This window comes from Monodon monoceros, unplaced genomic scaffold, assembly GCF_005190385.1.
Source record: "Monodon monoceros isolate NGI ecotype Baffin Bay Population unplaced genomic scaffold, NGI_Narwhal_1 Super_Scaffold_19, whole genome shotgun sequence".
Lineage (NCBI taxonomy): Eukaryota > Metazoa > Chordata > Mammalia > Artiodactyla > Monodontidae > Monodon > Monodon monoceros.
The window spans coordinates 62,408,016-62,435,542 of NW_021703775.1; the positions used below are offsets into that span (position 1 = coordinate 62,408,016).

At 39.0% G+C, this 27,527-nt stretch overlaps 1 protein-coding gene across 1 annotated transcript in view; it reads right to left on the reverse strand.

The window, feature by feature from the left end:
- The window catches only part of TTC27 (tetratricopeptide repeat domain 27), a 185,453-nt gene that overhangs the window by 922 nt on the left and 157,004 nt on the right, over nt 1-27,527 (reverse strand). Inside the window, exons 16-19 of the mRNA XM_029232289.1 lie at nt 24,098-24,263; nt 9,570-9,767; nt 8,143-8,254; nt 3,129-3,229 (exon numbers count right to left, since the gene is read on the reverse strand). Of these exons, the coding sequence (XP_029088122.1) occupies nt 3,129-3,229; nt 8,143-8,254; nt 9,570-9,767; nt 24,098-24,263 (577 nt within the window). The remainder of the gene's footprint in view (nt 1-3,128; nt 3,230-8,142; nt 8,255-9,569; nt 9,768-24,097; nt 24,264-27,527) is intronic.

Consider the following 27,527-nt stretch of genomic DNA (forward strand, 5'->3'; position numbering starts at 1 on the left):
TGTGTGTGTGTGTGTGTGTGTGTGTGTGTGTGTGTGTGTGTGTGTGTGTTTTAATCAGAAATGTAATTTACTCAGCTTACCATAAATCTTTTTCATCACAACTGACTAGATGATTTGTTTACAAAAATCAAATTTACCATTACAATATAACTATTTACTACCACCACAGATGATAGCAATTGTTCTGACAGCTATTTTAAAAAGGGAATCCTGAAGATGTTCTGAGCGACGGCATCATCACTACAGTAAGCTTAGAGTTTCTCATAGTGATTTATGGAGCAAAGAACATTCACTTGAATGCAGAACTTCAAAAATGCTTTGCAAAGCTTTGCCACATTACTGTGTAGTCACACCTTGTACAGCATTTCACAACAGATTGACATACCAACCACTGCGATGTGATCAGTAGAGAAAACACCTTTGAGGAAAGTAACTTGGACTCACATAGCATGTTTGTTTTTACTAAGAATTACAGTACTTGCAAATCATCATATATCTGCACCACTGGGACTTCCCTGGTGGCGCAGTGGTTAAGAATCCACCTGACAATGCAGGGGACACAGGTTCGATCCCTGGTCTGGGAAGATCCCACATGCCGCGGAGCAATTAAGCCCATGAGCCACAACTACTGAGCCTGTGCTCTAGGGCCCACAAGCCACAACTACTGAAGCCCGCGTGCCTAGAGCCCGTGTTCCACAATGAGAAGCCCGTGCACCGCAACGAAGACTAGCCCCCGCTCGCCGCAACTAGAGAAAGCCCACACACAGCAACAAAGACCCAATGCAGCCAAAAATAAATTAATTAATTAAAAAATAGTGTGCATCACTTCCCTATAAAGTAAGGAGAAAGCAGAAAGAAACTGAGGCTTAGAAAGAATGAATAATTTGCTGAGGATCCCATGGAGTGTAAGTGGTAAATCTGTTCTGTCTCCAGGCTCTCCAGCGTTTTCACCAACTGCCCTCATGACCCCCTGCAGCAAATCTGTACAAGGACAGGGTGCTGAGGGCCGAGGAGTTACTGTGTCCTGGCCAAGCATGGACTTCATGAATTTAGGTGAATCTCTAGGTTCTACCTAGGAGTTTAATTCCATGAAGTCCCAGGCCTGGCAAGAAAAGACCAGAGATTCATGCAAACCAAGCCTGCTATTTAACACAGTTATCGTCATTCATTTTCACTTTTTTTTTTAATTAATTAATTTATTTATTATTTTTGGCTGTGTTGGGTCTTCGTTTCCGTGCGAGGGCTTTCTCCAGTTGCGGTGAGCGGGGGCCACTCTTCATCGCGGTGCGCAGGCCTCTCACTGTCACGGCCTCTCTTGTTGCGGAGCACAAGCTCCAGACGCGCAGGCTTAGTAGCTGTGGCTCACGGGCCTAGCTGCTCCGTGGCATGTGGGATCCTCCCAGACCAGGGCTCGAACCCATGTCCCCTGCATTGGCAGGCAGATTCTCAACCACTGAGCCACCAGGGAAGCCCCATTTTCACTTTTTAAAGTGTTCTGCAAAAGTGTTCTTTTGGAAGGCAATTCTGCTTAGCAAACCCAATTTGTTGAAAAAGTAGAAAAGGCATATGATTTACTACAAAATCAGAGACTCCCAAATATTATATGCAAAAAGGTGCTTTCAAAGGAGATGTTGGGAAGCAATTTTTCCCATTTTCGGATAATCCAGTTGCGATCTAATGAGAACAAAATCTAAATACAGATGATGTTCTGAGGTCTCATTTTCAATGTTTGGAGTTCCACAATATGAATGGATGGGTAGTACAGACAAGACTATTTAAGTCATACAAGTATAGGTTTATGTAAAATTAATACATTATAAGAAAAAGCTTTGCACAGAATACGGAAATCTGTAGAGTACATCCTGAAGAAATAAACAATCATGGGTAGGTTAGTGATCTCACCAAAACTAGGAAAATTAGCTCCCCATTTGGGAAGGAGAGTCACAGAAAAAGTCTGCTACCTTGACTTTCTTTGAGAGAGCTCTTGCAGTTTTCTGAGAGACTCATAATCGGAAGTTGTTTGAAGTTTCCTGTTGGGAGGAAATATAGTTTCCCCAGGTAGATTACAGAAACCTGGTTCCAGCATGCAGACTAACAAGGACAGAAAAGTGAGTTAATAATCTAAAGAGGCAAAAATGATGCTCTGATCTGAAAAGATCATCAATTAATAAAAAGCATAGTCTGGAAAGGTTATTACACGTGTCCAGAAGTGACCTTCACTTGCCATGGACTTACTCTCAGAAGTGAAGTAAAATTAGTTTGCAACCCAGGATTAAATAGTGAAGGCAAGGAAAGATTAGAAAAAAAAGTGCTAAAGTGTGTTAGAAGTTATATTCCTTTAAATTTTGTTCCTGAGGTGTACTCCAAACCTGGCTGCATGTTAGAATTACCTGGGAAATTTAACACAAATTTCCCAGGCTCTGTCCCAGACCCAATCTGTCACAGGTAGAGATGTGGAGTCCAATCTTCAAAAAACCTCCCTCCATAATTCTCGGGTGTCCCCATCCTAGCACTGGTTCATAGGTTGGTATTTGTAATCTGATAGCGTATGTTTTAGTTGTCAGGCTTGAGTCAACCTATCTACCTTAATATTTGTGTCAAATCCCTATATCACCTACTTAATATTCATCTCTAAATCAATTTTTTATTTAAATAAAAGTATTTTAAAGGAAACATTAGAACACTACTGTAAATAGAAAATAAGCAATACTATTCATGAAATTGTAGGTTTGATATGCTAGTTATACTTTTTCTAACATGCACTGAAATAAATACATATTAAAATAAAGTGTTTACCCAAGTGCTACTAGTAGTATATATGCCACACTTCGGGAAAAAGTGATAGTAAGTAGTAGAGCAGTGTTTTAATTTGACTTAAAGAAAGCATCAAGAGCTGGATTATAAATATTAATTTCAAAGACTCCTAAGTTACCCATGTGTAGGGTGATTTAGCCACTGGGTCAATGATCTCCTCACCAGTACAACTAATCACCTGGGGGCTGATGTCTAAAATATAACATGGGCCTAAAATTATCCTTCATGTAAAAGAAGACTTAAGAGCAGCTGGCTGATACCAAAGACCTTTTATTTTCTATGATAATTCTAATTAATTCACATTTCACTCTCACCTTTGCTTTAGATAACAAGCCCCGTAAATTGAGTCGAACTGAAGAAAGCACTTGTATAGCCTCTTGGGGACTGGATTTGCTTCTACTGCATTTTATAGCCACTGGAAGATAAATATGGGGAAAACATCCATTAAAAATTGATAATGATAATTTGTAAGTACAAAAACCAATTAGTTAATTAGGATTTTATAGTAACAGACTTCAGAAATATTTCTACGTGACAAGTTTTATTTTGGTGAAAGGAAAATAAGTTATATGCATAAATTTTCCTTTTATCCCTTAAGAAGGATAGCTTATTGCTAAAAGGAAAATTTTGAGGAAAATGAGGGATATTTGGTGAGTTACAGACTGTTGGGAATGGACCGTGAAAACACACACGCACGTGCACACACACAAGCACAGAGTAATGAAATTAGGCAGAGACAAGGTCTAATTGAACACAAGGTACCCACAGAGAACAAAAACATATGCAGCTCATCTTAATGTGGCTTCTCACGGTACTGAGTCCCTAATGGGGAATCACAATTGCGGATGACACCAGCCCAAAGAAGTGACATGCCAGATATTTACAGCTCAATTCTTACTGCATTTTCGTATTCAGAGTTTACATCACCATTCTGGAAGAAGTGACGCCAACAACCTAGGTGCCTGCATTTAGGGAATGTGACCACGACCAGGCTCTGGGGTCACTAAGCCATGCTTGGTATCCATTAGCAAGAAGTGGGGGAGAGGACAGTCACTCATTCCCGACACCTCTACCTCCAGCATTCTGGAGAGCCCATTTTCCTAAAACTTGAAATTATCAAGAGCGTGTAACCCTTCCTAGCACAGGGCCTGCCTATTAATGCTTTTTAAGAACAAGTGGTTAAAGCACAGTGGTTAAGAATCCACCTGCCAATGCAGGGGACACAGGTTCGAGCCCTGGTCCGGGAGGATACCACATGCCGCAGAGCAACTAAGCCTGTGCGCCACAACTACTGAGCCTGTGCTCTAGAGCCCACGTGCCACAACTACTGAAGCCTGCATGCCTAGAGCCCATGCTCTGCAGCAAGAGAAGCCACTGCAATGAGAAGCCTGCGCACCACAATGAAGAGTAGCTCCCGCTCAACACAACTAGAGAAAGCCCCTGCGCAGCAACGAAGACACAACACAGCCAAATAAATTAATTAAAAAAAAAAGAACAAGTGAAGAGCTTTGTAAAAATATAATGCCTCTATACCCTGAGAAAACCATAATTCATAAAGAGTCATGTATCACAATGCTCACTGCAGCTCTATTTACAATAGCCAGGACATGGAAGCAACCTAAGTGTCCATCGACAGATGAATGGATAAAGAAGATGTGGCACATATATACAATGGAATATTACTCAGCCATAAAAAGAAATGAAATGGAGTTATTTGTAGTGAGGTAGATGGACCTACAGTCTGTCATACAGAGTGAAGTCAGAAACAGAAAAACAAATACCATAGGCTAACACATATATATGGAATGTAAAAAAAGATGGTTCTGATGAACCTAGGAGCAGGACAGGAATAAAGATGCAGATGTAGAGAATGGATTTGAGGACACAGGGTGGGGAGGGGAAGCTGGGACGAGGTGAGAGAGTAGCATTGACATATACACACTACCAAATATAAAATAGATAGCTAGTGGGAAGCAGCCACATGGCACAGGGAGATCAGCTCGGTGCTTTGTGACCATTTAAAGGGGTGGGATAGTGAGAATGGGAAGGAGGCTCAAAAGGGAGGGGATATGAGGATATATGTATAGCTGATTCATTTTGTTATACAGGAGATACTAACACACCATTGTAAAGCAATTATACTCCAATAAAGATGTTAAAAAAATTTTTTTAAGTACACACACACACACACACACATATATATATATGAATGTGTATATATAAAAAAAGAAAAAAAAAGACAGTAAATGCCTAATGAGCAGAGGGGCAAAATAAAATGTTGCTGAATTAAGAAAGAAAAAAATAATAAAACATGCACAAAACGAGAAATTCTAAAAGAATAAAACTAACTTGGAATAAATAATATTTAATGTCTTGCTAATATATATATATATATATAAAATGCCTCGTATTTCTCCACTGATTTGTTCTTGTTCCTCTAAATTATGCTCACTACAAACAGATCAATAAGCAGATCCTATTTTAAAACTACACTAAACAGTGCAACAACTGAGGTTTACTTAGTACCCTGTATCTCAGAACAGGGATGGAAAACAGATTTCTTTCTGTATGCAAACTCTCACCAATTGGTGGAGGTTGCTTGTGCCTGGCAAAATAGTTTTGCCATTCATTAACACCTTCCATGGCTGGTGAGAACTATGCTTGACATTCCTATTCTAAAATAATAATCAGACTTTGAAAGGATGCATGGTAATCAACAACGTTACACTCATTTTCAAAGGGTACAGTTAACATGGAGATAGTGAGGATTATGATGTCTGTGTCCCATAATAGAGGAAGGTTGTAACTGCTATTACTGAGGTACTTGGGCTATTTAGTACCTAGTAACATATCAAAAACAGCTGTGATTCTGTTTTCAATCCTTCATTGTCATTTTGAGAAAAACAAAAAAGCAAAAAGACAAACAGTGCTCCATTAGTCCCCTTCCTCAATCCCATTTCCAAAAGGCGTTAGAGATGGGGAGACAGGGCGGGGGGGGGGGGGGGGAGACAGACAGAGAGAGACACAGAGAGACACAGAGAGAGAGACAGAGAGAGAAAGAAATAACCTGCTGTTTCAAATCATTGGGAAATCCAAGACAGCTGTGCTTCCTGCAGGCAGACTGTAGTTAAAATGCGTAACTATTATTTTAGAAGTTCCTGGATGGCAAAGAAGGAACGAACTTTTGTCCACTCTTTCCCAGAAGACAGAACAGCAGAGACTGTAAATGAATACCCTCCAGACAGAACAATGGGTACACGATGACAACACTATTATAGAAGGGTCTCCAACACTACGTGGAGACCACAATGTCTTACACCAAGCTTTCTGAAGCACATGGCTACTCTTAAAAATAGCAACCCAGAAGGGAATAAATCATATGGAGATTTTTCTAAATGTTATATTCCTTTTCCAGAATCGGGTGAGGTGGAGAACAGTGATGGGGAGAAAGATGAAAAAGAGAACAGAAATAACAGAGAAACTCAGCTCATTCTTCCATGAAGCACTGGTATACAAAAGCAACATAGAAAAGGTTAAGATTTATCTCCATAAATCTAAAATATCACGAGAAAAGAAAGCTGAGCATCCACTCAAGTATGCTTAAAATGTTGTAGGAGCACGAACACATAATTCACTAAGTCAAAGGGAAACTTAAAAGAACAGACACTTGTTTTTCTCTAAGTATTGCCTGGATGAAAAAACAAAAAAAGGTACCAAAAATAGTTTGCAATCAACTTTAAGATGCAAAATGAAGATTTTTCCTAGAGTACTTCTTTAACCTGCATATTTATATTTGACAGGTTTAACACTATCACTTAGTGATTACAGAAAATATCTTGGCTTTGACTGTTATAGAGCCTGCTGTTCACCGAAATGTTTAGGGTTGGCAAGCTGAAGTAGCTCAGATAAATTCAGAGAAAATTGCACCCTGTTATAACTGCTTAGCATGGGTTTACCGAAATACAGTACCATATCCACAAAGGCCAAAGGGATAAAGAATGAGCTTCATCTAAGCCCACCCACCAGGAGGCCAGCACAAGCTACATAAATTCTAGCCACCCTAGACCATCCCTCCACTGGTCTATCGGCAATTATCTCAACCTTTTGGATATTTATATCCTTTTGTCAAAGATAAGTAGAATTATTAACTACTAAGCCCATTTCTAAATTGTTTGTTCTATGACTTCTTTCAAGGCAAAGTTAAACTTTATTCTTGTTCGTTTTTTTCTTTTTAGTTTTGAGTCCCTTATCATACAGCTCAGATCCTCTACCATAGAAGGAACAGGGTGGGGGTAAGGAGGTAAGGGATTAACATTTAAACCATGTGTAAGATACCGGTAAGTGTTTAAATATGTTTTTACTTATTTTTCATAACAACCATAGGTAGATATTATCCCCATTTTCCCCATGAGGGAGCTAAGAGTCAGAGAAGCTAAGTAATGGTGACCCCAAGTCACCTAGTTAGTATGTGGTAGAGCTGGTCCTGGAACTTGGGCCTCCCTGAGTCCAAAGTTCTGCCCTTTTTATTGTCCCTTGTTGGCTACCTATTTGCTGCAACTATTAGTTGCAGAAGTTAGAGCAGGACTTTAGGATAGGTTCACAGTCCTTGTGATTCAGTTCTTGACAGTGTGGCTTCATTATTTTATTTGAATTGCATTCCCAGGGCATCACATGCCTATATTCAAACATAAATATAAAAGTGCATTATTACCTTTAACTAGTATATTTTTCATTAATGCAAATAATTAAAGGTGGCCTTTATCTGGAGTATCTTTCCCCAACTGGCCTACAATTTTATATGTAAGGTTTTCCCTCCCCTCAAATATCACCCACTAAATTTCCCAAAGTTATGGATTAGATTATATTTTTAATTTCCTTTGTATATGCCATAGCTCTTATGTATATTGCTATGCACTCCAGAAATCTATGTATTTTTATGAATAAATATTTTCATTTATAAAAGAAGAACATGAGTCAGGAAAAGTTAATATTTTCTTACTACTACATCATCAATGCAGGAGAAGGTTACTTCTGTGTGAAGTGAAGATTAAATACAGTTGTAAAAGTATTTCCTATCTCTAAAGTTTCTATCATCTGTCACTTATTCAAACACTATTTAAGCCTCTGGCCTATTTCTTCTTATTGCTCCAGGGTGCCTACTACATAATAGTTGGTCTGTAAATATTTGCTGAATTAACTACAACAATTTTAATATAATGAAATAACCTGAAATTATTTGTAATGGAACTTTGCTTTTGACTAATACTTCTTCTTATCAGTAAAAATACATTAAAATATGCCATGGATATCAAACATCACATCAAATACCATGTGCGAGTCCTAAGGCTCTCTGAACCACTTCCTTAAATGATGTAATATCTTTCTCCCAACAACTGGACTGTGTGTCACACTTGTATGCCTTAGAGAGATACTGGAACGCCTGAGGAAAGAAAAAGAACAACTTTCAGAATAACAAGTAGAATTCACATTTCAAACTCAGCTTCCTGGAAGTCACATGGAACTAATTCCAACCGAAAAACCAGTCTCTCTTGTTATGTAGCACAGTTTCTATGATTCTCATCAAAGAAGGGGCATAGATGCACATCCAACAACAATGAGCAATTAAAAGAAATCAACAGGATGTGTCTGGATAGAGACACTTCCCTCCAAACAGAAAAATAAAAACGCTTGGTTTGGAAATCTATAAGAAGTATACACATTTCCCTAGCATTTGTAGCCATCAGCTTGAGAGACCAGTTTAGAGAATGAGGTGTGAACTTGGTGAAAACTACTGAATTACTGGTAGGTGTGTAAACTCACAGATGTTTAAAACACTCTCTTTCACAACCCCACCCTTGTGGATTCTTGAGGGAGAAGTTACAGATCAGAGAATTCAGAGTACCCTTAATTCTGCACATAAAGAGGGGACATAATTCAAGACAAAATGGAAGGATGGAAAGCAGGAGTGTGTGCATGCCTGCGTGTGAGTATGTGTTCTCTGGGCTGACAGGGCTTTGGTGGAAGCCAGCTGGGTGGACTGAGGGAGGAGAGAACGGCTAAGAGTCCCACAGATTAGCTGTACTGTGGCGAATTCCAAACTTACACAAGAAGTACACTTGATTTGTTGTGGATGTTTTGAAAAGAGCACAAAATATTTAGTATTCCAACCTTGGAAACTCTGGAGGTGCATCTACATTCTAAGATAAGAAGCTAAAGGCATACCTTGAATCTATCTGGTGTTCTACTGCACTTGTGAGAAAGGGGCAGGGTAACCTTTGTAAAATATTTTATGTTTAGACTTTACAAGCTCCTCTCTGATATTCTTATCTAGCCCCTTTTTCTTTCTCCTTTTCATAGTCTCCATCTCGGATTTAAACACTCCTTTGTCCTTGTACCGTCTACCTTAGTCTTCAGCAAGGAGCCTGCAGAAAGGGGTGCGGAGTAAATAACAAGAGCCAGCTGTTCGCTGCAGCTCTGGAGGGAGAGCAGGTTAAGACAGACCCTTTTGCAGGAAACAGAGAACAATTATTTAAGAAAAATTCATGGAAAGAAAAAAGATGAATACTTACAAATCTTAACGTGTCCACAATTCAGGGTGCTTACGTTAAGAACTCTGAATCACACCTGAAAACTTGAGTGTATTCATCTTACCTTTCAAATTATCACAGTCTTCCTCCAACCATCAAAAAAGCAGATCCACTACACCTATGTTCAAACAGAAGGCAAGAGCCCCGGAGGACTGAGGCAGGACTCACCTTTTCATTTTCATCAGGCTTGTCACTCTGCCCATTTCCACACACTTGGGCATACAGCCTCCAGATTTCTCCGTCGTTCGTCACTCTTGAAGTTACTCTGCCAAACAGCTCCTGCAGCTTTCCTCTGAGGCCAGATGCAACATCTCCACTACGATCAGCCGTCCCATCCATCACTGCCCTGACCAGAATTGTAAGGACCTTAAAAGATGCACAGGAGAAACTGGGAAGCTAGAAACAACCAAACAATAACTAAAAACAAAGAGCTACCCTCACCATCAACGATGATGACAGTGAAAAACCTTGTCAGGCCTGTAAGAATATCACCCGTCACTTTTGAAAAATAAAATACAAGACGAGCCATCCCGAACCACTGTCTGGAATCGCAGGCCGACTACCTCTCCCAGTGTCCCTTTTCAGGCTCCTTGGAGGGCTCTGCTTCCACAGGGCCCTAGGCTCTGTGCACCTTTCTTCACACTCTGAGGGCTCTCTCTGAATGATCTGCTCCACACCTGTAGCTGCAAATACACTATGACCAAGTCTACCCGATACTGTCAGCGCAGCTCCAGCCCGACTCCTCTCTGGAGCCCCAGGATTGTGCACCTCCGTATCTACCAGCCATGTCCCATCAACATCTCATGCTCCATCGATCCCAGAGGGAAACCTAGATCCCAGATCCCTCTTCCTCCTGCAGTCTCAGAGCCAGTGACCTGAGCACCAACTTAGAGTCTCTTCTCTCCTGGCTGGGCCACATGTAACCAATTTGATTCAACATTCCTAATGAGTCCTAAATCCAGCTTCTCCTCCTTTAGGTTGGGCCTCACTATTCCCACCTGGACTGCAGTGATAACACTCTAATTCTGCTAAAAAAGGTCCTGGCCCTTCCTAATTGTTGCATAATAAACTGCTAGTGCATTTGCCTTAGGTATGCAGGGTACCCACAAAGTAACTCTTGACCTTCCAACTACCCCAGGTCCGCTCAACCATTTGCAATTTCATGGCCATCTCATTTTCATTAGTCAGATGCCTTGAATGCTGATAGATGAATTAAGGTGAGCCCCACCGTGGGTTACACTGTTATGACAAGCTACGTCTGTCACATCTATATTAGGCTATGTATCTCAAGGCTTCCTGGAAGCATAGAAAGTGCATCCTCCATCAACCACTCTTGTGACAGAAGACCAGCAAAGACACATGGATCCACCTAAAGAACCAGCTCGAGGAGACTGCCCTCAGACCTTGCTGCTACTCAGTGCAGCCCCTGGACTGACAGCATTGGCGTCACCCAGGAGCTTGCTGTAAATGAGGAATCCTGGATGGAGATGCCGCTCCATCTTAACTGAGATTTTGTATTTCTAACGAGCTCCCAGGTGATGCTGATGTTGATGGTCCACAGATCACACTCTGAGTGGCAAGGTTCCAAGAGACAAGGTGCCACATCTTTATTCTTCCTCTGAACTTCAGGGAGAGGACCACATTTCATCACCTTGTGTCCCCAGTATCTAACATCAAGCCTGGCACACAGCTCTGATGCAAGGAGTACTTATGCCTGAAAGAAAGACTGAATGAACACACCTCTTTCAGAAAGCTTTGCTAAGAGAAATGCAACCAGTGTGACACCTTGCTCTGTCTCCCCATAGAGCATTCTGATCTAGGCATGAGATGCATCCAAGGAATCAAGGCTCCTCTGGCCCATGAACACTGTTAGGAATGTGAACTCAGACTTATGGTCCTAATTATATACAGGGACAAAAGTGGACAGGAGAACACTCAATTGTGCTTCCTTCTTTTTTGATGGACAAGGTAAATTATCTCTGCCTATAAATTCACATTACAATCCAACATGTACAGTTTTAAATCTGAAAGTAATGAAATAGATATTACAATTCCACTCATGGTTTTAAATATGAAAGTCACAATGCAGGAGAAATGGTATGAATGTGCACTACCTGTTTTGAGTAATCATTCTGTAAACGTTTCAAGGATTAACATACTTCGAAAGAGATGGTCTATTGAAATAGTTACTAACATGGACAAATGAAGCATACTAAATTAGTAAAATTCTTTGTTTTTTTTCTGGGATATCACAGTTGGCCCAACACCCTATCCCCTCACTTTAGCCACGATGAGTAGCCAAAGGGGATGAAAAATCTTTTGGCCTTCTTGCCAATAAAAATGGAGAGCTGCAGTACTGGTGTTTGAGAGGGGGAAAGTTGGTGAAGCGGGGTGTGTGTGTGTATTTGTGAGTGCATAGAGGGAACTGCAAAAGGGTAAGGAGGTAGATAGAGTGCCTCTGTGTTGGGGTTAGGGGGCAGATACCAAACACCTCTACCCAGTTCATATGCAGATACCATAAGCAGAGAGACCCTGAATATAAGGGGAGGCAATAACAAATTTGTTTTTATACTCTCTATTTGATGTACAATGGTTAAATAGCTGGATCTGGGCCTTAGAAGAGAGTTCTATATGGAAGAATACATAATAGAAGTCATTCATGGCCATGGCAGACATTGCCGAGAGAGACTGTGTTGGGTAAGCATCAGACCAAGGATAGAGTGTTAGGGAACACAACATTTAAAAGGAGGGTAGATGAACAGAGGTCTATGCACAAAGGAAGGGTGGCAGAAAGCGATGTCATGGAAACCAGGGAAGGAGAAAGTAACAAGGAGAGTACATCTACAGAAGATCAGGACTGGAAGATTTTGCTGGATTCGGCAGGTACACGGTTAGTGACTGTATGCAGAGCTAAAGCCAGAAAAAGGAGGGCATGAGAGATCATGATTTTAGACAAGAGGCTCACAAAGAGAATCACATGAAAACCAAGACAAGTATTAACATCATAAAAAACGAAAAGCAAAAAATACTCCCCAATCATAGTATCCTGTAATACCTATTTTGAATATAATTTGCATAGGCATATAATATTAATAGAAAATATACATGTAACCAAAATTTTTAATATAAATATATTGGGAAAATAAGAAAGGGAAGCAGTGGAAATGCTAATATAAAAGAATTAAGTCCTTATTTACTATAATAGGAAGTCAACTGATAATACCTAAAATTTGGTTAATAAAAAATAGGAGTGGGGAGCGGTGGAGCAGGAAATTGCTGTATTTTGTTATAAGCCTTATACTACGACTTAACTTGTAAAAACTATATGTTATGTGTTATTTTAATAACACAAAAATTTAATTTAAAAATAGAGAAAAAGAATAAATACAAAGATTGGCAAAGAGGAAACAAAAACCGACAGCACGCATGAATATTCATTTACAAACTTTAAAATTATGTCTTTGGTGTGTGTGGGTGGAGGGGGGAGGGGCAAAGACTATAAGGGGACCGTGAGGACTTTGGGATGCTGGTGATGTTGTGACTCACACTCGGCAGGGCGTGGGGCGGCGGGGTGGTTTACACAGGTGCGTGCCCTTCGTGAAAATTCATGTTTACTTATGACCTGTGTACTTTTCTATATTTTCACTCTATTTTAATAAAAGTTAATTAAAAAGGTATTTCCTGCAATTAAGAAAGCCCCATGAACTGAAGGAAAAAAATAAGAGTTATTAAAATACATTAACAAGTGGAGCTAATATGTAATCTTCAAAAGTGGGTTTAGAGTGATAAAATTTTTTAAAAAACTATTAATGTTATAATTTACTGGTTAATATCACCATTTCCTTCCCTCTAACTGGTGAGAAAAATCACACTCTTGTTATCCAGACTGACTACCAAAATAGTAACTTTCAACATATATTTAACCCTTCTTTAGTAAACAGATATTTTTAACTTAAAAAAAGCAAAGGGTGTTGTAGTAGGATTTCTTTGATAAAATGAATCACCAAGGATTATGATTTTCTCCTGGGCAGTCTACAAAGTTTACCTGCATTATAGTCCTTTGCACCATCAAAGATGAAAAAGATTTTTTTTTAACAGGTAAATGTTTTTATCTACTGTAAACTGGGTAAAAATATGATTATTGAACCCATCAGTAACTAGTTAAAACTATAAATTATTAAGTATATAATAAGAGGCTGAAGGGTAGAGTACTAAAGTTTAAGAATTTAGAGGTAAACGATTCTTGGGGAAACAGGATCCAAGATATGGCCACTTGGATGGGTTGCTCCTATGAAATAAGATGAGAGCAAAGAAGTTTAAGTCCAAAGTACTGGACGTGCCATCTACCTAAAACCAAGTGTTCAAGAACAGTAGATCTAGAGTGGAGAGGAAGATATACAGTCGGTTGCTGAAGTCCACCATGAATATGGGGGAATGGCTAGGAAGTTGGTAAACAGCGGTAACGAGGACAGGTCTTCTGTCTGCAACATCACAGAACTGTTGTATCAAGGAGTCAATATACAGGTAAAGAGCTTCAAAAACTGTAAAGCAATATAAACCTATAAACTACCACAATCATCACTGACCCTCAACTTCCTTACTCTGTCAAAAGGGGACAGCAAAGCCCTCATCGTCGCCCACTCATTATGTGCCCCTATACTTACTTGGATTAAAATGGAGCTAAAGAAGAACAAACTCTACCACCATGGTATCAGCCCTCAATACCTCCCACTACCCCTGCTCTGAGCACTCACAATGTGCTAAGCCCCATTCTAAGTATGCGGCCAACATGATTTCATTTAGTTCTCACTGTAACCCTAGGAAGCAGGGACTTTATTATCTCCACTTTACAAACAAATTGAAGCATGAGAGGCAAAATGAGCTTCTCAAGGGCACAGAGCAAGTGAATGGTGGAGCTGGGTCTTGAACACAAGTGATCCTGGCCTCCTGAGTTTTGATGAGGATGAAGAGAAGACGATGATGATAGCAGGTAATATTCGTACATATACAGCTTCCTATGAGCCGGAGGCTCTATGAACACAATCTTCCTAACAACCCTAGGGGAAAGGTGCTCTTGTTATTTGCATTCTGCAGATGAAGAAACTGGAGCACAGAGAAGGTAAGTAACTTGTCCAAGGTCACACACCTAGGGAAGGCAGAGGTGGATTTGAACCTGCAGCTCGCATCCTGGCTCTTGCTCTCAAGCATTTGCTGTATTAAATGATAAAGCACAGCTCCTTACTCCTCTGTTGTTCCTTCCTTTCTAATAATAAGCTCTTTTCATTGGAAAGATTTGCTCTTTTATGAAATATGTATGCCAATAACTTTGATTAGTTCACTATCATTTTTTTGCCAAATCTTGAATCAACCCAAACCAGACAGGTTTTTGTTGTTTTTTCTTTTTTAATTTAAAAATTCCCCCAAGACATTGGAGCTAATAAAAAATAAAAAGAGAAAATAAAATTCGCAAACACAAGCACTACTAACTGTCATTAATTTCTAATTTCTTTACTGTATGTAAATTTTTAAATATAATACTATGTAAACTGTTTTATCTTCCTTTTTCACTGAACATTATGTCATAGAATTTTTTGATGTTTTCATATATTCTTTAGATAGATCACTTTAATAGATTCAAAGCCTCCCACTGGGTTGACAGAGCACAGTCTATTTAACAATTCCCCTGCAGTTAGATAGTTAGGCTGTTTCCATGTACTGCCATTGTCCTTATCATTATAAAGAACACTTCATTGCATATTTTTGTGCCTAAAGATTTTTTTCATACTGAAGCTTCTTTAGGTTAGAATTCCAGGAACAGAACTATGGAATCAAGGGAATGAACATTTTAAGACTCTAGAGATAAGCTGGATACTTTCAAAAAGGGCTAAATCAAATTAGATGTCCATCTGTAGTATATGAAAATGTGTCATTTCACTGCATATTACCAGCACTGGGCGCGCGCGTGTGCGCGCGTGTGTGTGTGTAGGTGTTTTAATCTTTGATATTTTGTTCCACTAAAAGTATACGCAGCTATTATTCTGAATTTTACTTTATTATTAGTGAATTTAAATCTCTTTCCAAATTTTTGTTGAGTAAGTATATTTCCTTTTTAAGATATTTAAATTTTTTCTTAATTTGTACGGAACTCATTATTTTCCAATGTGAAAATGGTTTTATTGTTCATCTTCATATGGAGATTACATAGCCTACAAGCTGATGTACTAACACGTTGCTAGCCTCTTTTTCTGAACCCCAATTCTGTACACTGCTTAAAAAAAAGAGAAAGTTGATGAATCTGAGAAAGTAACAGCAAACACATGGGAAACCCTGGAGAGACAGAGACTGGCTGGGTCCTGGTTTGGTGGAGAAGAGCAGCCCAGGATGGAAACGTACAAGGGACCAAGGTTCACAGGTGGGCTGAGAAAAGCTGTTTAGTTGTGCTTTTTTTTCCTTCCACACACTACTCTATACAGCACTTGCCATCAACGTGGAGAGACTGAAACACAGCAGTGCCAGCCCAGTGCAAGCCAGGGACCAGGCAGGTACCGCCTGGGGGCAGAGGGCCTGGCCAGCCCCCCACCTGCTGAGGTTGGATGACTACTCAGGAAGATGGGACTGGAAGAAAGCAGTGTCTGGCAGAGATAAGAAAGGTTTCCTGAGGAGCCAGGCCACTTGGCGGTGGTGGCGGTGGTGGTGGTGGGAGGAGGCAGTGGCAAGGTGTTTCCAAAAGGTGAGCTCCCCTCGTGACCCAAACTCACCAGGAGGGGCACAGTTGGTCCTGGGCTTGCTTTAGACCCTCTCACCAAGTACGCATTACCAGTCAAGCAGCCAATACCCCCGGGGGGAGTTGAGCCAATAGGGACAAAATTAAGACATCTGAAAAGTGCAACCATAATGAAAGAAACAAATTGAACAGCCTATGTGAAAAAGAATTAAAGGGACATGTGGAGGAAAACTTGATTTCATAATACATATCCTCAGGAAGATGAGCGGGAAAAACCAAGGGAATGGTGAGATCCCCAGGGTAGCAGTATAAGCGGGGAAGAAAAATAGCGTGAGGACTGAGCCTGGAATTGCTCTCCCAGGGAAGGAAAGGCGAGAATGATTCTGCAGAGGAGATGAGGAAGCTGCATCTGGTAGCGTAAGAGTTGTGAAATTCTGGAAGCCAGCCGAAGAAAGCATTTGAAGAAGGAAGAGAGATCAACTGCGTTAAGTGTAACAGATAGGCTGAGAAACCTGAGGGCTGACAGCTGTCCCCTGGATGTGGCAATATAGACCCTGACAACAGCACGCTCAGTAGGCTGGCGGAGATGAGCCTAGAGGGCGTGGGTTCCAAAGAGGACAGGAAGAGGGGAAGTGGAGACTGTGCAGCAAGATGCTTCTCCCAAAGAGTCAGCCCTGAAGAGCAGCAGAGGAATGGGGTGGGGACTGGGCTGGGGGCGGGGGGAGTGCACATAAATTATTTGTGCACAGTTTGTAAAGCTTGAGAACTTTCAAAAAACAAGAGCAACGATAAATGCATTTGTAATATAGCACAGGTATACAGGTAAACTTTAACCCATGGTGATTATAAGGGAAGGTCCACTTGCCTTTTTATTGGAAAACTAGTCCTAATACTCTACTCCAAAGATATTCTTTATTTCGTCTGTGGTTTTTTTCTTGGGGTTCTGGACGCCCTTGGGGATCTAATTGAGAGTTTTGAACCCTCTACCCAGAACAGGTACATAGCCACATACACAAATTTGTTTCATGATATTTCAGGTAATCTCACAATCTTCTGAAGCCTAAAAATAGATCCTTCTTAGAAATTCTAATTTGTCCACCATGGCATGGGATTCCGGTCTTCTCTCTCAATACTGCATATGACTAAGTAAGTGTATCTCTTTGAAAAGCTTTATTAGTTTTCTATCAACTCCTTCCCTATTCTTATTATCCCTTCTGTCCCTTCCAGATGTTCAAATCTCTGGTATTGTTTTAGGCAAGACCTTCATGTGATCAGTTGAGGTCTCTCTGGCCTTCTCTCGGGTGCACCTCTGTGCATGTTGCCTCTCCTTCTACCAAAGCTACCAATGAGGTGTGTGTTGGACACACTCCCTTACCTTTACCAACCTCACTCTTCTCAAAGCCACCGCTTTCTCCCTGAAAAGGAGCATGAAAGTTGTGGTGGGATGAATAGTGTCCCCCCCACAAATTCATGTTGAAACAGAACCTCAGAATGTGATCTCGTTTGGAAATAGGGTCTTTGTAGAAATAATTAGTTAGGCTGAAGTCATATTAGATTAGTGTGGGCCCTAAATCCAATGACTAACGTTCTTCTAAGAAAAGGAGCCGACAAACAGAGGCATGAGGGAAGGAGGTGAAGTAGGTGAAGAGGGAGGCACAGGTTAGAATTATGCAGCCACAAGCCAAGGAATGCCAGGAACCAGAAGCTGGAAGAGGCAAGGAAAGATTCTTCACTGAGCCTTTAGAGGGAGCATGGCCCCACCAACACCTTGATTTCAGACTCCTAGCCTTCATTACTGAAGAGAATCAATTTCTGTTGTTTGAAGACACCAAGCATGTAGTAATTTGGTAGAATAGCCCCGGGTAATGAATCCAGCAGTCTTATGTAGAAAGACTAAGGCAACGTGGAGAAGAGTACGACGAACGCTTCCCAGGGCACTTAACTGGCTTCTACTAACCCTCTTCCAGTTTCAGTTCAGGAAGCACTAAATGACGCTGTCATGTCTCAGCCTGTCCCTCCTCAGGACAGTGGCGTCCAGCCCTCTGGTCAGAAGTCATCCTTTCCTCATGTGTAGAAGTTTTCAATTCAAATCTCTCCATCTTTTCTTTAGCAGAGTGTGGCTTTTGTGTCATGATTTAAAATGTTTTCTCCACCCCCAAGCTTATAAAAATATTTACCATACTTTCTTTCAAGTGCTTTTATGGTTTTACTTTTTCAATAATAGCGACAATACGATCACGATGCTGACGGCAGCTATACTCACAGCACTCATATGTGCCAGGCACTATTCTCTGCCCTTTACATATATTAACTTACTCTTCACAACAATCTTGTGAGGTACTAATATCATCCCTGTTTTACGAAACTGAAGAACAAAAGTGGTCAGTAATTTGCTCAGGTCATATAGCTAGTGATTGGCAGAGGTAGTAAGCAAAGACTGTCTAACCCCAGAATCTATGCTCTTACCTACAACATGATCCTGCTTCTCAAGCAATTTCAATTTAAATATTTATCCAGGGACCTCCCTGGCAGTCCAGTGGTTAAGACTCTGTGCTTCCACTGCAGGGGGCACAGGTTCAATCCCTGGTCGGGGAACTAAAGATTCCACACGCCAGGTGGCACGGCCAAAAAAAAAGTAATAATAAATGAATAAATAAATATCTTATCCATTTGAATTTATTTTGGTTTAAGGAGTGAAGCAGAGCCTTCATTTTGGGTCCCAAATGCTTGGCCAACTGTTTCAATACCTATTGAATATTTTATTTTATCCCACAGATTTAAAATGCCATCCTTAACATGAACTAAATTCTCATACTTGAGTCTGTTTCTGAATCCTCTCTCCTGTCCCATTTCATTCCTGTAGCAGATGTTAACTCTTAATATAATAAGGATATTATTAGCTTTTTATCTTTTCTATTTGTTACAAATATTTCATCACATATTTTTTCCATGAAGTCATAAAAATTCCTCCACGTTTTTTTTTTCTTGCTTCAAAGTTCAGGAAATATGGTAAATACCTACTTGTACTGCTAATTTTTCTAGGAGATGAAAATATACTTAGCATATATTTAGCCCATTTGGAATTCATTTGGTGTATCATAAAATAATCTAAGTATATTTTTTGAGCCTGCATGTTTAGAGGGATTTCATTTTAATCAGTATAAACAGCCCTGCAGTCCCTCACCTCCTAACTAAACCAATGCCACACCACCAACTTCATGTAATGACGTCTAAATCTCTAACCCACATCTCTAATCACTTCAGTGATAGAGCATAGAGCACTTTTGTTTCATTCTCTTTCCTCAGCCTATTTCTCACTTCCATCATGGTCCATGGACTGCATCAAGCAGAGTGTGACTGTGGGGGACCACCACTAGCCCCTGAAGAGAGCTGACTTTTTCTCACACGGAGGTGCAGTGATTCTAATCACCACAAAGAGAAAAGTATAACTATCCTCTTCCCCAACACTAACCTTGAGGTCCTTGGCCAAGTCTCCCCAAAATCTTGGCTGAAAGCACAAGGCGTTGGCCCTTTGAATCCTGGAGGTCTTCAAAGCAGGAAGGAATAGGATTGCCTCAGGTCCAGTTACAAACACTTCCAGGAGGGCTGGAGGCCAGGAATGAGGCCATTTCCCGCCTCCCCGGCTTGGCCAAGTCCCCCCTCCACTTGGAGCTCTCTAAAGAACCTGCTCTGTTTCCTGGTCTGATAACCCTGACCCTTGGCTTCCCCACACCTCAGTTATCAGAGAGACGTAGGCAGTTTAACATTGTCTTTTTCACTCCTTCACCAAAAAAAGAAAAAATTTCTTCACGTGTGGAAAAGGCATGCACAGGTTTTAGGTTAAATAGGTCAGACTTCAAGTCTTGGCTTGACTGCTCGTTAGCTGTGAAAGATCAACTTTATTAGTTCATCTTGCTGAGCCTCAGATACTTCAGCAGTAAAATGGAGATAGTATCTACTTCACAGAGACAGAATTTGTATACAATATATCCATTCCCTCTGCTCTTCTCTCTCAGGTAAGCCCAGCCACCACTTGCTCCAGGACTTCAATCTGGTTGGCAACCTGCCCCACTGCCCGTCAACACCACCTCCCTCCTTCCCCAAATAGAAACCCACACAAAGAACAACATCCATAGGAAAGAATACATATTGTATGACATTCAAGAGAAAGCGAAGCTGAACTGTGGTGACAGAAATCAGATAGTAGTTGCCTGGGTGAGGGGAAAGGGTGGTGGTTCAGTTGACTGGAAAGGGGTATAATAGAACTTTCTCTGGTGATGAAAATGTTCCATATCTTTTTTGGGAAGTAGTTACATAAGAATACTTAATGGTCAAAACACATCAAACTTACACTTAAGATCTGTGCATTTTATTATATGTAAATTATACCCCAATTTGAAGAAAAAAAAACTTTGTTAGATATAGTTCAAATGCACATTAATATGATGGGGAAGTGTGCTTTTTAATATAAATCTTCCCATAGACTTCAAGGCTTGGTTCACCAAAAAACAGACATGCCTAAATGTGAATCTTATCTCTGGTTCCTACTAGATATATGACTGGTCAAGTTATATAACCTCTCTGGGTCTCATATTCATACACTGTAAAATGAGGACTATTTAGTACCCACCTCAAATACTGTATGCCCTATAAAAGATAATCCATGTTAAGTGCCAAGAACATAGTAAGCACTGGATATATGTTAATCCCCTTTCCTTCCTCTTCCATTTATAAACAGCAAATGGGGTGCAATAATGCAATACTTAAATTTTTCCCAAAATGACTGAAAGTTATCAAAGAAGAAGGAAGAAGAGGAGGAAGGGGAGGAGGAGGGGGGATGGGGGAAGAGCAGAAAAAGAAAAAAAGAAAAGGAAAGAGAAAAAAATGAACACATCAACATTAGAAATTATCCCAAGGAAAGAAGCATGAATATACACAAGGATCTGTCTACAAGGATATTCATGGGACTATTAACAATAGTAGAAAACTGGAAAATCAAACAGGGACTAATTACACAGAAACATGAAAATTAGTTTTATGATAGATTAATAAAAGTGTGTACAATCCAGACATGAATATAAGTATCTATTATAGAACAGTGTTCTTGAGTTATACTAATCTATGCATTAGTCAAAATTAGGACATAGAGAGAAAAGGCAGTAAATGATAAAGGCAGTATATCCACCCATTCTCCTATTACAAATAGTGAGAAAAACAATTTGTAGTTAATTTATCATGTGTCTGTATTAAAATGAATATGAATTTACACACACACACAATAAAAAAATTAAAATGGCAGTAATCACATCTATAAAGAAGTAGAAAAAGAACAGATAAAAAGAGAATTTTAAAGCAAACTGAAATAGAATGAGGTCAGGTAGTGTGAAACATAAGAATATCAGAGTTTTTTTGAAAGACACCTGTTGCCAAACTTGCAGAGTCAAATTCAGTAAAATTATTTTAGCCAAGATAAAAATATTCCAGACAATCTATCAACTGTCTCAGTCCACGCTGACTAGCAGTGAGAAAACATGATGGCAGACACAAATATGCCACGAAGCTAAATATGACTGAGACCATGCTAGCCATCAAGACCTTCTTCCTTCAGTGATGATTTAACCACTCTGGAGTGATTCTACCCACACCTGCCAGAGAGCAAACACCTCCATCAGTATTCTGTGACACTTCTGGAGAAAGCTATTAACAGGGCCTAGCATAAACTGACAAATTATCTCACTGTGGCTATTTCTCCATCTGAATACCCGAAAGTTCTCTATTATAAGGTGCTAAAGATGATCATTTGACCCGAGCAAGTCACTGGTTATCTAGTTCTTACGTTCTGAGTAATATTTCCCCAAATCCAAATATAAAAGTTAAGCTAACAGCCATACCATCTGACATCTTTATAGCACCTTATGTTTTTCTAGGTGCTCTGTTTATAAGCAGTATTTTGTCTAACAGGAATGATTCTTGGTGTTCCTGTGTGTGGCAGGGGTGCTGAGGGAAGAAGTCTTAAGAATACAGATGCCACCCTTGATTGTTTCTAAAAATACTGAACTTTTTTAAAAACTAATTTCAAACTCATCAAAATATTAGTGCTCAGATGAAGTACTATTGTATGAAAGGAGGTTTGGTTCATATTCTGAATTTGAGGAACAAAAGAATTACAGGAAAAAAGAAATCAAAATATTAGCTGGCCATGAATTTAAACTAAATCCTAATAATTTTCTCTAGGTAGGAAACGACTCAATTTTCACTTAAGTTAAAAATGATATAAGTTAAATACTCTGCTAAAACAGGTAGAGGATTAGAAAATTTTCAATGGGAATTAGAACACAGTTTTGCTACGGGTGAAAATTCTTATGATTAGATTTGCCGGAAGGAGTTTAAAACTGTGAATATGATCACTAAAATATGTTTGGAAACTCTATTTAAGATAAAAATTAAATGATAGCATCTTAATTTATGCTGGGAGAAGTTTTGGGGTGTTTTTAAAACTTTTTTTCCTTTTCTCAAAATACAGCTCTATGCATTCAGAACAAGCTTTGTGAAAGGAAAAAAAAAAGAATTTATTTCAAGTGTAAAATGGAATATACTACCAATGCAAATTATTTACATTCTCCCTGAGATTTTAGAACAGGCTTCACAAGGCTTTCTTAGTAAAGAAAGGTCTTTTAAAAAATTACAGTTGAGATAAACAAGAGACAAGCACTTTGCAATCTCTGCACCATCCTCAGTAGTTCAGCAACACACCGAGAACTGTTCAGAGCCTCATCAGTGCCCTTTGCCAAGGCGCTAAGTGCGGAAGAGAAAGAGCCATCACAATGGTGAACAGGACAAGTACTAGATGACCACAGGACTGTGCAAACAGATTGGCTAGGGTTCCTATCCTCTCTAGGATGTAAAACTCTGCTATGCTTCCATGCACGTTTTAAGTGATCTTCACTCTATAAAATTCAAGTCCCTTCTTTCTATAATGGATGGTTAATGTACAACAATGCTCCTGTAAGTAGGCATATGGTTCTACTTGAAGCCACAGATCTTTAAGTGAACTGCCCAGAACCTGAGCTTTAAAGCAATTTAGTGAATTATATAGCTGGATTTGCAAGAACATGCAAACAGGTTGAGGGCTGGGGCTACGAAACCAGAAACCAGACAAGTAAATTTTGGAACAGCTGGAGTACATCTATAATAAGCCATAAGAGTAGTGAGGTATTATCATATATTACATGTTATTTGTTTTTTCATAATTCCAAATTCACCACTTTAAATAATATATATGTTGATTATTGCAAATAAAGTATTAAATTTTCAAGCCCCTGGACTTTGTAACCTACAAGCTCCTATACACCCTATCTTTAAACATGCTCTTCATCCACAATAAAACCCACAAGATCTTTTATATTTAATACTATTGGATGTCAAACATAGGGGCTTCAAGTCTCCCATAGTTTCTGAAAGGATATAGTATTTTTTGTACTGTTAAGAATCAACCAGTCCTGACTTCATCCCAGATGAAGACCATCTCATTAAACAGTGCAAGGAAAATGTTAGTCTTCATTTCTATATTGTTCAAACAATTTGAAAGTATGCAGTGAATGATTGTTCAATGAGTGGATAAATGAGTATGGGAGTTAATCCAGCTATTGCACTGAGATAACCAAAGTTATAAATAACACGAGCATCACTCTATTAGGTTTCCGCAAGCTGACTATACATATGTAAACCACATATCAGATTTTCATAACTGAGTCACAGTAATATTCAGTCTATGATTACACAAACATATTTGACATTGGAATGCCAGAATTAATATGTAACTAAGAATATTCAACTATACAAAAAAGCCCTCTTTTATATATTACTGTGTTTAACAAAATTTTCCTATGTAGAGTCAAGGAAACAATTTACATTATATAATGAAGTATTAATACCAAACACAAACTGAAATAACAAAATATGAATATCCTACCTGAGTATCTTTGTATTTGTCTCTTAAGTCCAAGAGCCGATGATAAGCATTAATGGCTTCTGAAAATTCCCCAATGTCAGTGCTAGTGAGAATATAGTTTTCCCAGATCTGCCAATGTTCATAGTTGCATTTGAGGGCTTCTTGTAAAGTTCTAAAAGCTTTCACTCTATTGAAGGTCAAGTTAAAAAAACAAAAACCAAAAAAACAATAATGAATAACCATAGCTAAATAAACTATAGCTACATGTATAAAATACTAATGTGGACTTTCTGTCAGTCCTTAATCATTCAAGTTAATAAACAGAATTAGAGGTTCAAACAACCTGAAACCACCTCAAATTTCCCTAACAGGAAATGACAAACAAAAACAAGTAGAAATGAAACAAGAATAGGGAGACATATATAAGAACCAAGTAGAAATTTTGAAATTGCAAGAGACATTAAAACAAACAAACCAGGCTTCCCTGGTGATGCAGTGGTTGAGAGTCTGCCTGCTGATGCAGGGGACGCAGGTTCGTGCCCCGGTCCGGGAAGATCCCACATGCCGCAGAGCGGCTAGGCCCGTGAGCCTTGGCCGCTGAGCCTGCACGTCCGGAGCCTGTGAGCCACAATGGGAGAGGCCACAACAGTGAGAGGCCCGTACCGCAAAAAACAAAACAAAACAAAAACAAACAAACAAACCAAAAAACCTCAACATGTGACAAAAACTAGATTACACACAGTCAAAAAGAGTACTGATGAATTGAAAGATAACAGTGAGGAATTCAGATTAAAAAATAAAAGAGTAATAAAGAGGAAAGAATGAGAGGTAAGATTTAAGCATATATTCGATAGACATTCCAGAGTAAATAAATGCAGAAAATGGCAAGACACTACATTTGACAAGATAATAGCTGAGCATTTTCCAGAACTGAACAAAGATCTAAATTCTATGATCAAAAGTATACTTTGTGTACTGAGCATTATATTGGGTTGGCCAATAAATAAAGGTAAACCAACACCTAGACACTTTGTGTGAAACTGCAGAACATGAAGATAATCCTAAAACCTATAAAAGAATGACAGTTAGAGGACAGCAGATATTTCATTAGCAGCAGAAGATGGTAGAAGGCAATAAAATACTTTAAAGTGCAAAGTAAAAATAACTGTCAGCCTAAAATTTTATAATCAACTAAACTTACCACTCAAGAATAAATGCAAAGTAAAAAATTTTACATGTACAAAGACTAAGGAAGCTTACCACCTACTGACCCTAACTTAAAAGAACTATTAAAGGCATCTCCTCTTGCAAAAATAAAAGGGACTTCAAAGAGAAGAAAAGGGATACAAGAAATGATCAATGGTGAGAAGAGAAAATGAAGTATGTCAGTAAATTTAAATAATTATTGAGACCAAAAACAATTATGAGTTGTGTTTAAAAAAAAAAGTAAAACTACAAGTATATAGACCATATTCTCTGCAACTAAATAGAAAATCGACAGTTAAAAAAATATATGCCTGCAAACTTAAAAATGCACTCCTAAAAAAAAAGGAACCTACAGTGGGGCGGGGGGGGGGCGTGGAGAGATTCATATTAGAAAGTACAAAATATTTAGAATTTAATGAAAGTATTATATACCACCATCTGCAAGATATATGTAAAGCAGTATTTAGAGAGAAATTTATATTTTTATATGTATTGATTATAATTATGAAAGATGGGAAATAAATGAGCTAAAACATCCAACTTAATTTTGTAAAAGAACACCAAATAATTCTAAGAAAGAAGAAAAGAAATTCTAAGAAAGAAGAAAATATGAAATAAAATATAAAGAATATAAATGATCAACAAAACCAAAAGCTGGCTTTTTGAAAAAGACTAATTAGACAAATGTCTAACTAAATTCCATTTAGAATTTAGAAAAATGGTATATATAAAATTAGTAATTTTTAAAAAAATCATAAGAGAACATTATGAACAAATTATGCAAAATGAGCTAAAAAATAGAAAGCCAAATAAATCAATAAAAATTAAAACCAGGCTAGGTGGTTTTACAGATAAGGTTTATCAAACCATCACAGAATCCTTGCCTTATCCAAGCTACTTCAAAAAATAGAAAAACACTATTAAAAACTTGATACTGACAAGGAAATCAACAGAACTTCATGTCACCTATTCTTAAAGTTAAACATCTCAGCTCTCAAAAAGATTCTTAATACTTTACTCTACTGGCTGAACAACACTATAGCTCCCTTATAGATCATAAATGCTTTACTGGACAACTATAGTAACCTCTTTCAAAGGTATGGTATCAAATCTCCCTCTCCAAGAGCCATTTTGAATTTGCTAACTTAAGACTACAAGGTCCACCTCCCTTTCCCTGCTGAGCCTCACAGGGTTTCATCAAGACCCCTCCTCTTTGCTGACTTCACAAGGCAAATTTTAGAGAGGATGGTGGGGGGTCTTCTGGCTGACTCAGGCCCTTGTTCTGAGAGTCACCCCCTAAAGCACTTAAAAAGAAGTGTAAATTCTTTTTAGTAACCTTCCCTGCTAGTCACTGAACACACAAATCATTTACTCATTCTCTAATATACCTATTGTACTAATCAAAATTTCTTTACAATTAAGTCCTTTTAGTCTTTTCATAACCACAATTCACTACAATTTAGTTTCTTATACCCTCTATTAAACAATTTACTGAAAGTTGTCATGGCACTGATTCATTTATCCCTTGACCCACCCTCCTTTACAGTTAAAAATGTAAGTGCCCTTGCTCTAATACTTCTTCAAATTCAGCCATAAATTGTTTCTATGTGATTTTTTTTTCTTTCTCTACTCTACTCCCTATGCCCACCTCATATGTGATAGCAACTGCCTTCAAAGGCAGTGGACTGAGATTCTGCAGGTCTCCCATCTACATAGCGGGTGGGGGTGAAGTTGTCCTACTGGAAAAGCACTCAACAAGCAGCAGTCCACACCAGGAGGATTATCCTTTTTGTATGTCCTCCTATCCTCTAATCACAACTTTTTGGCCTCAAAATTTTTGCAATGAAATCCTTTTTTTGGAAGTATGACTTCCTTCTAAGGAGCTTCAATTCCGGATTCATTTATCAAACCCACAATGGTAGTGATACTGCACTATGACAGTTATATAGGAAGATGGAAAAATTTCCCACGGGACTGGTAGGGACATGATGCCTAGGGGAATCAGATGAAACGGGGGAAAGAGCACTTTAGTGAAGAACCTGGTGACAGCAGAGGGAGAGATGAGATAGTTTAAAGGGTCACTTTAAGGCAGAGGTAGGATTCTTTTGAGAGGAGCATTAATAATTTGCCCCTGAAGTAACAATCTCCTGAGTCAAAACTGAGCTCTCTCTGGAGCAGCAGCAGCAAAGTAAGCAAAGAGTAAAGAGGCAAGAATAAAGGAGTGATTTACCTCTGACCTTACAAC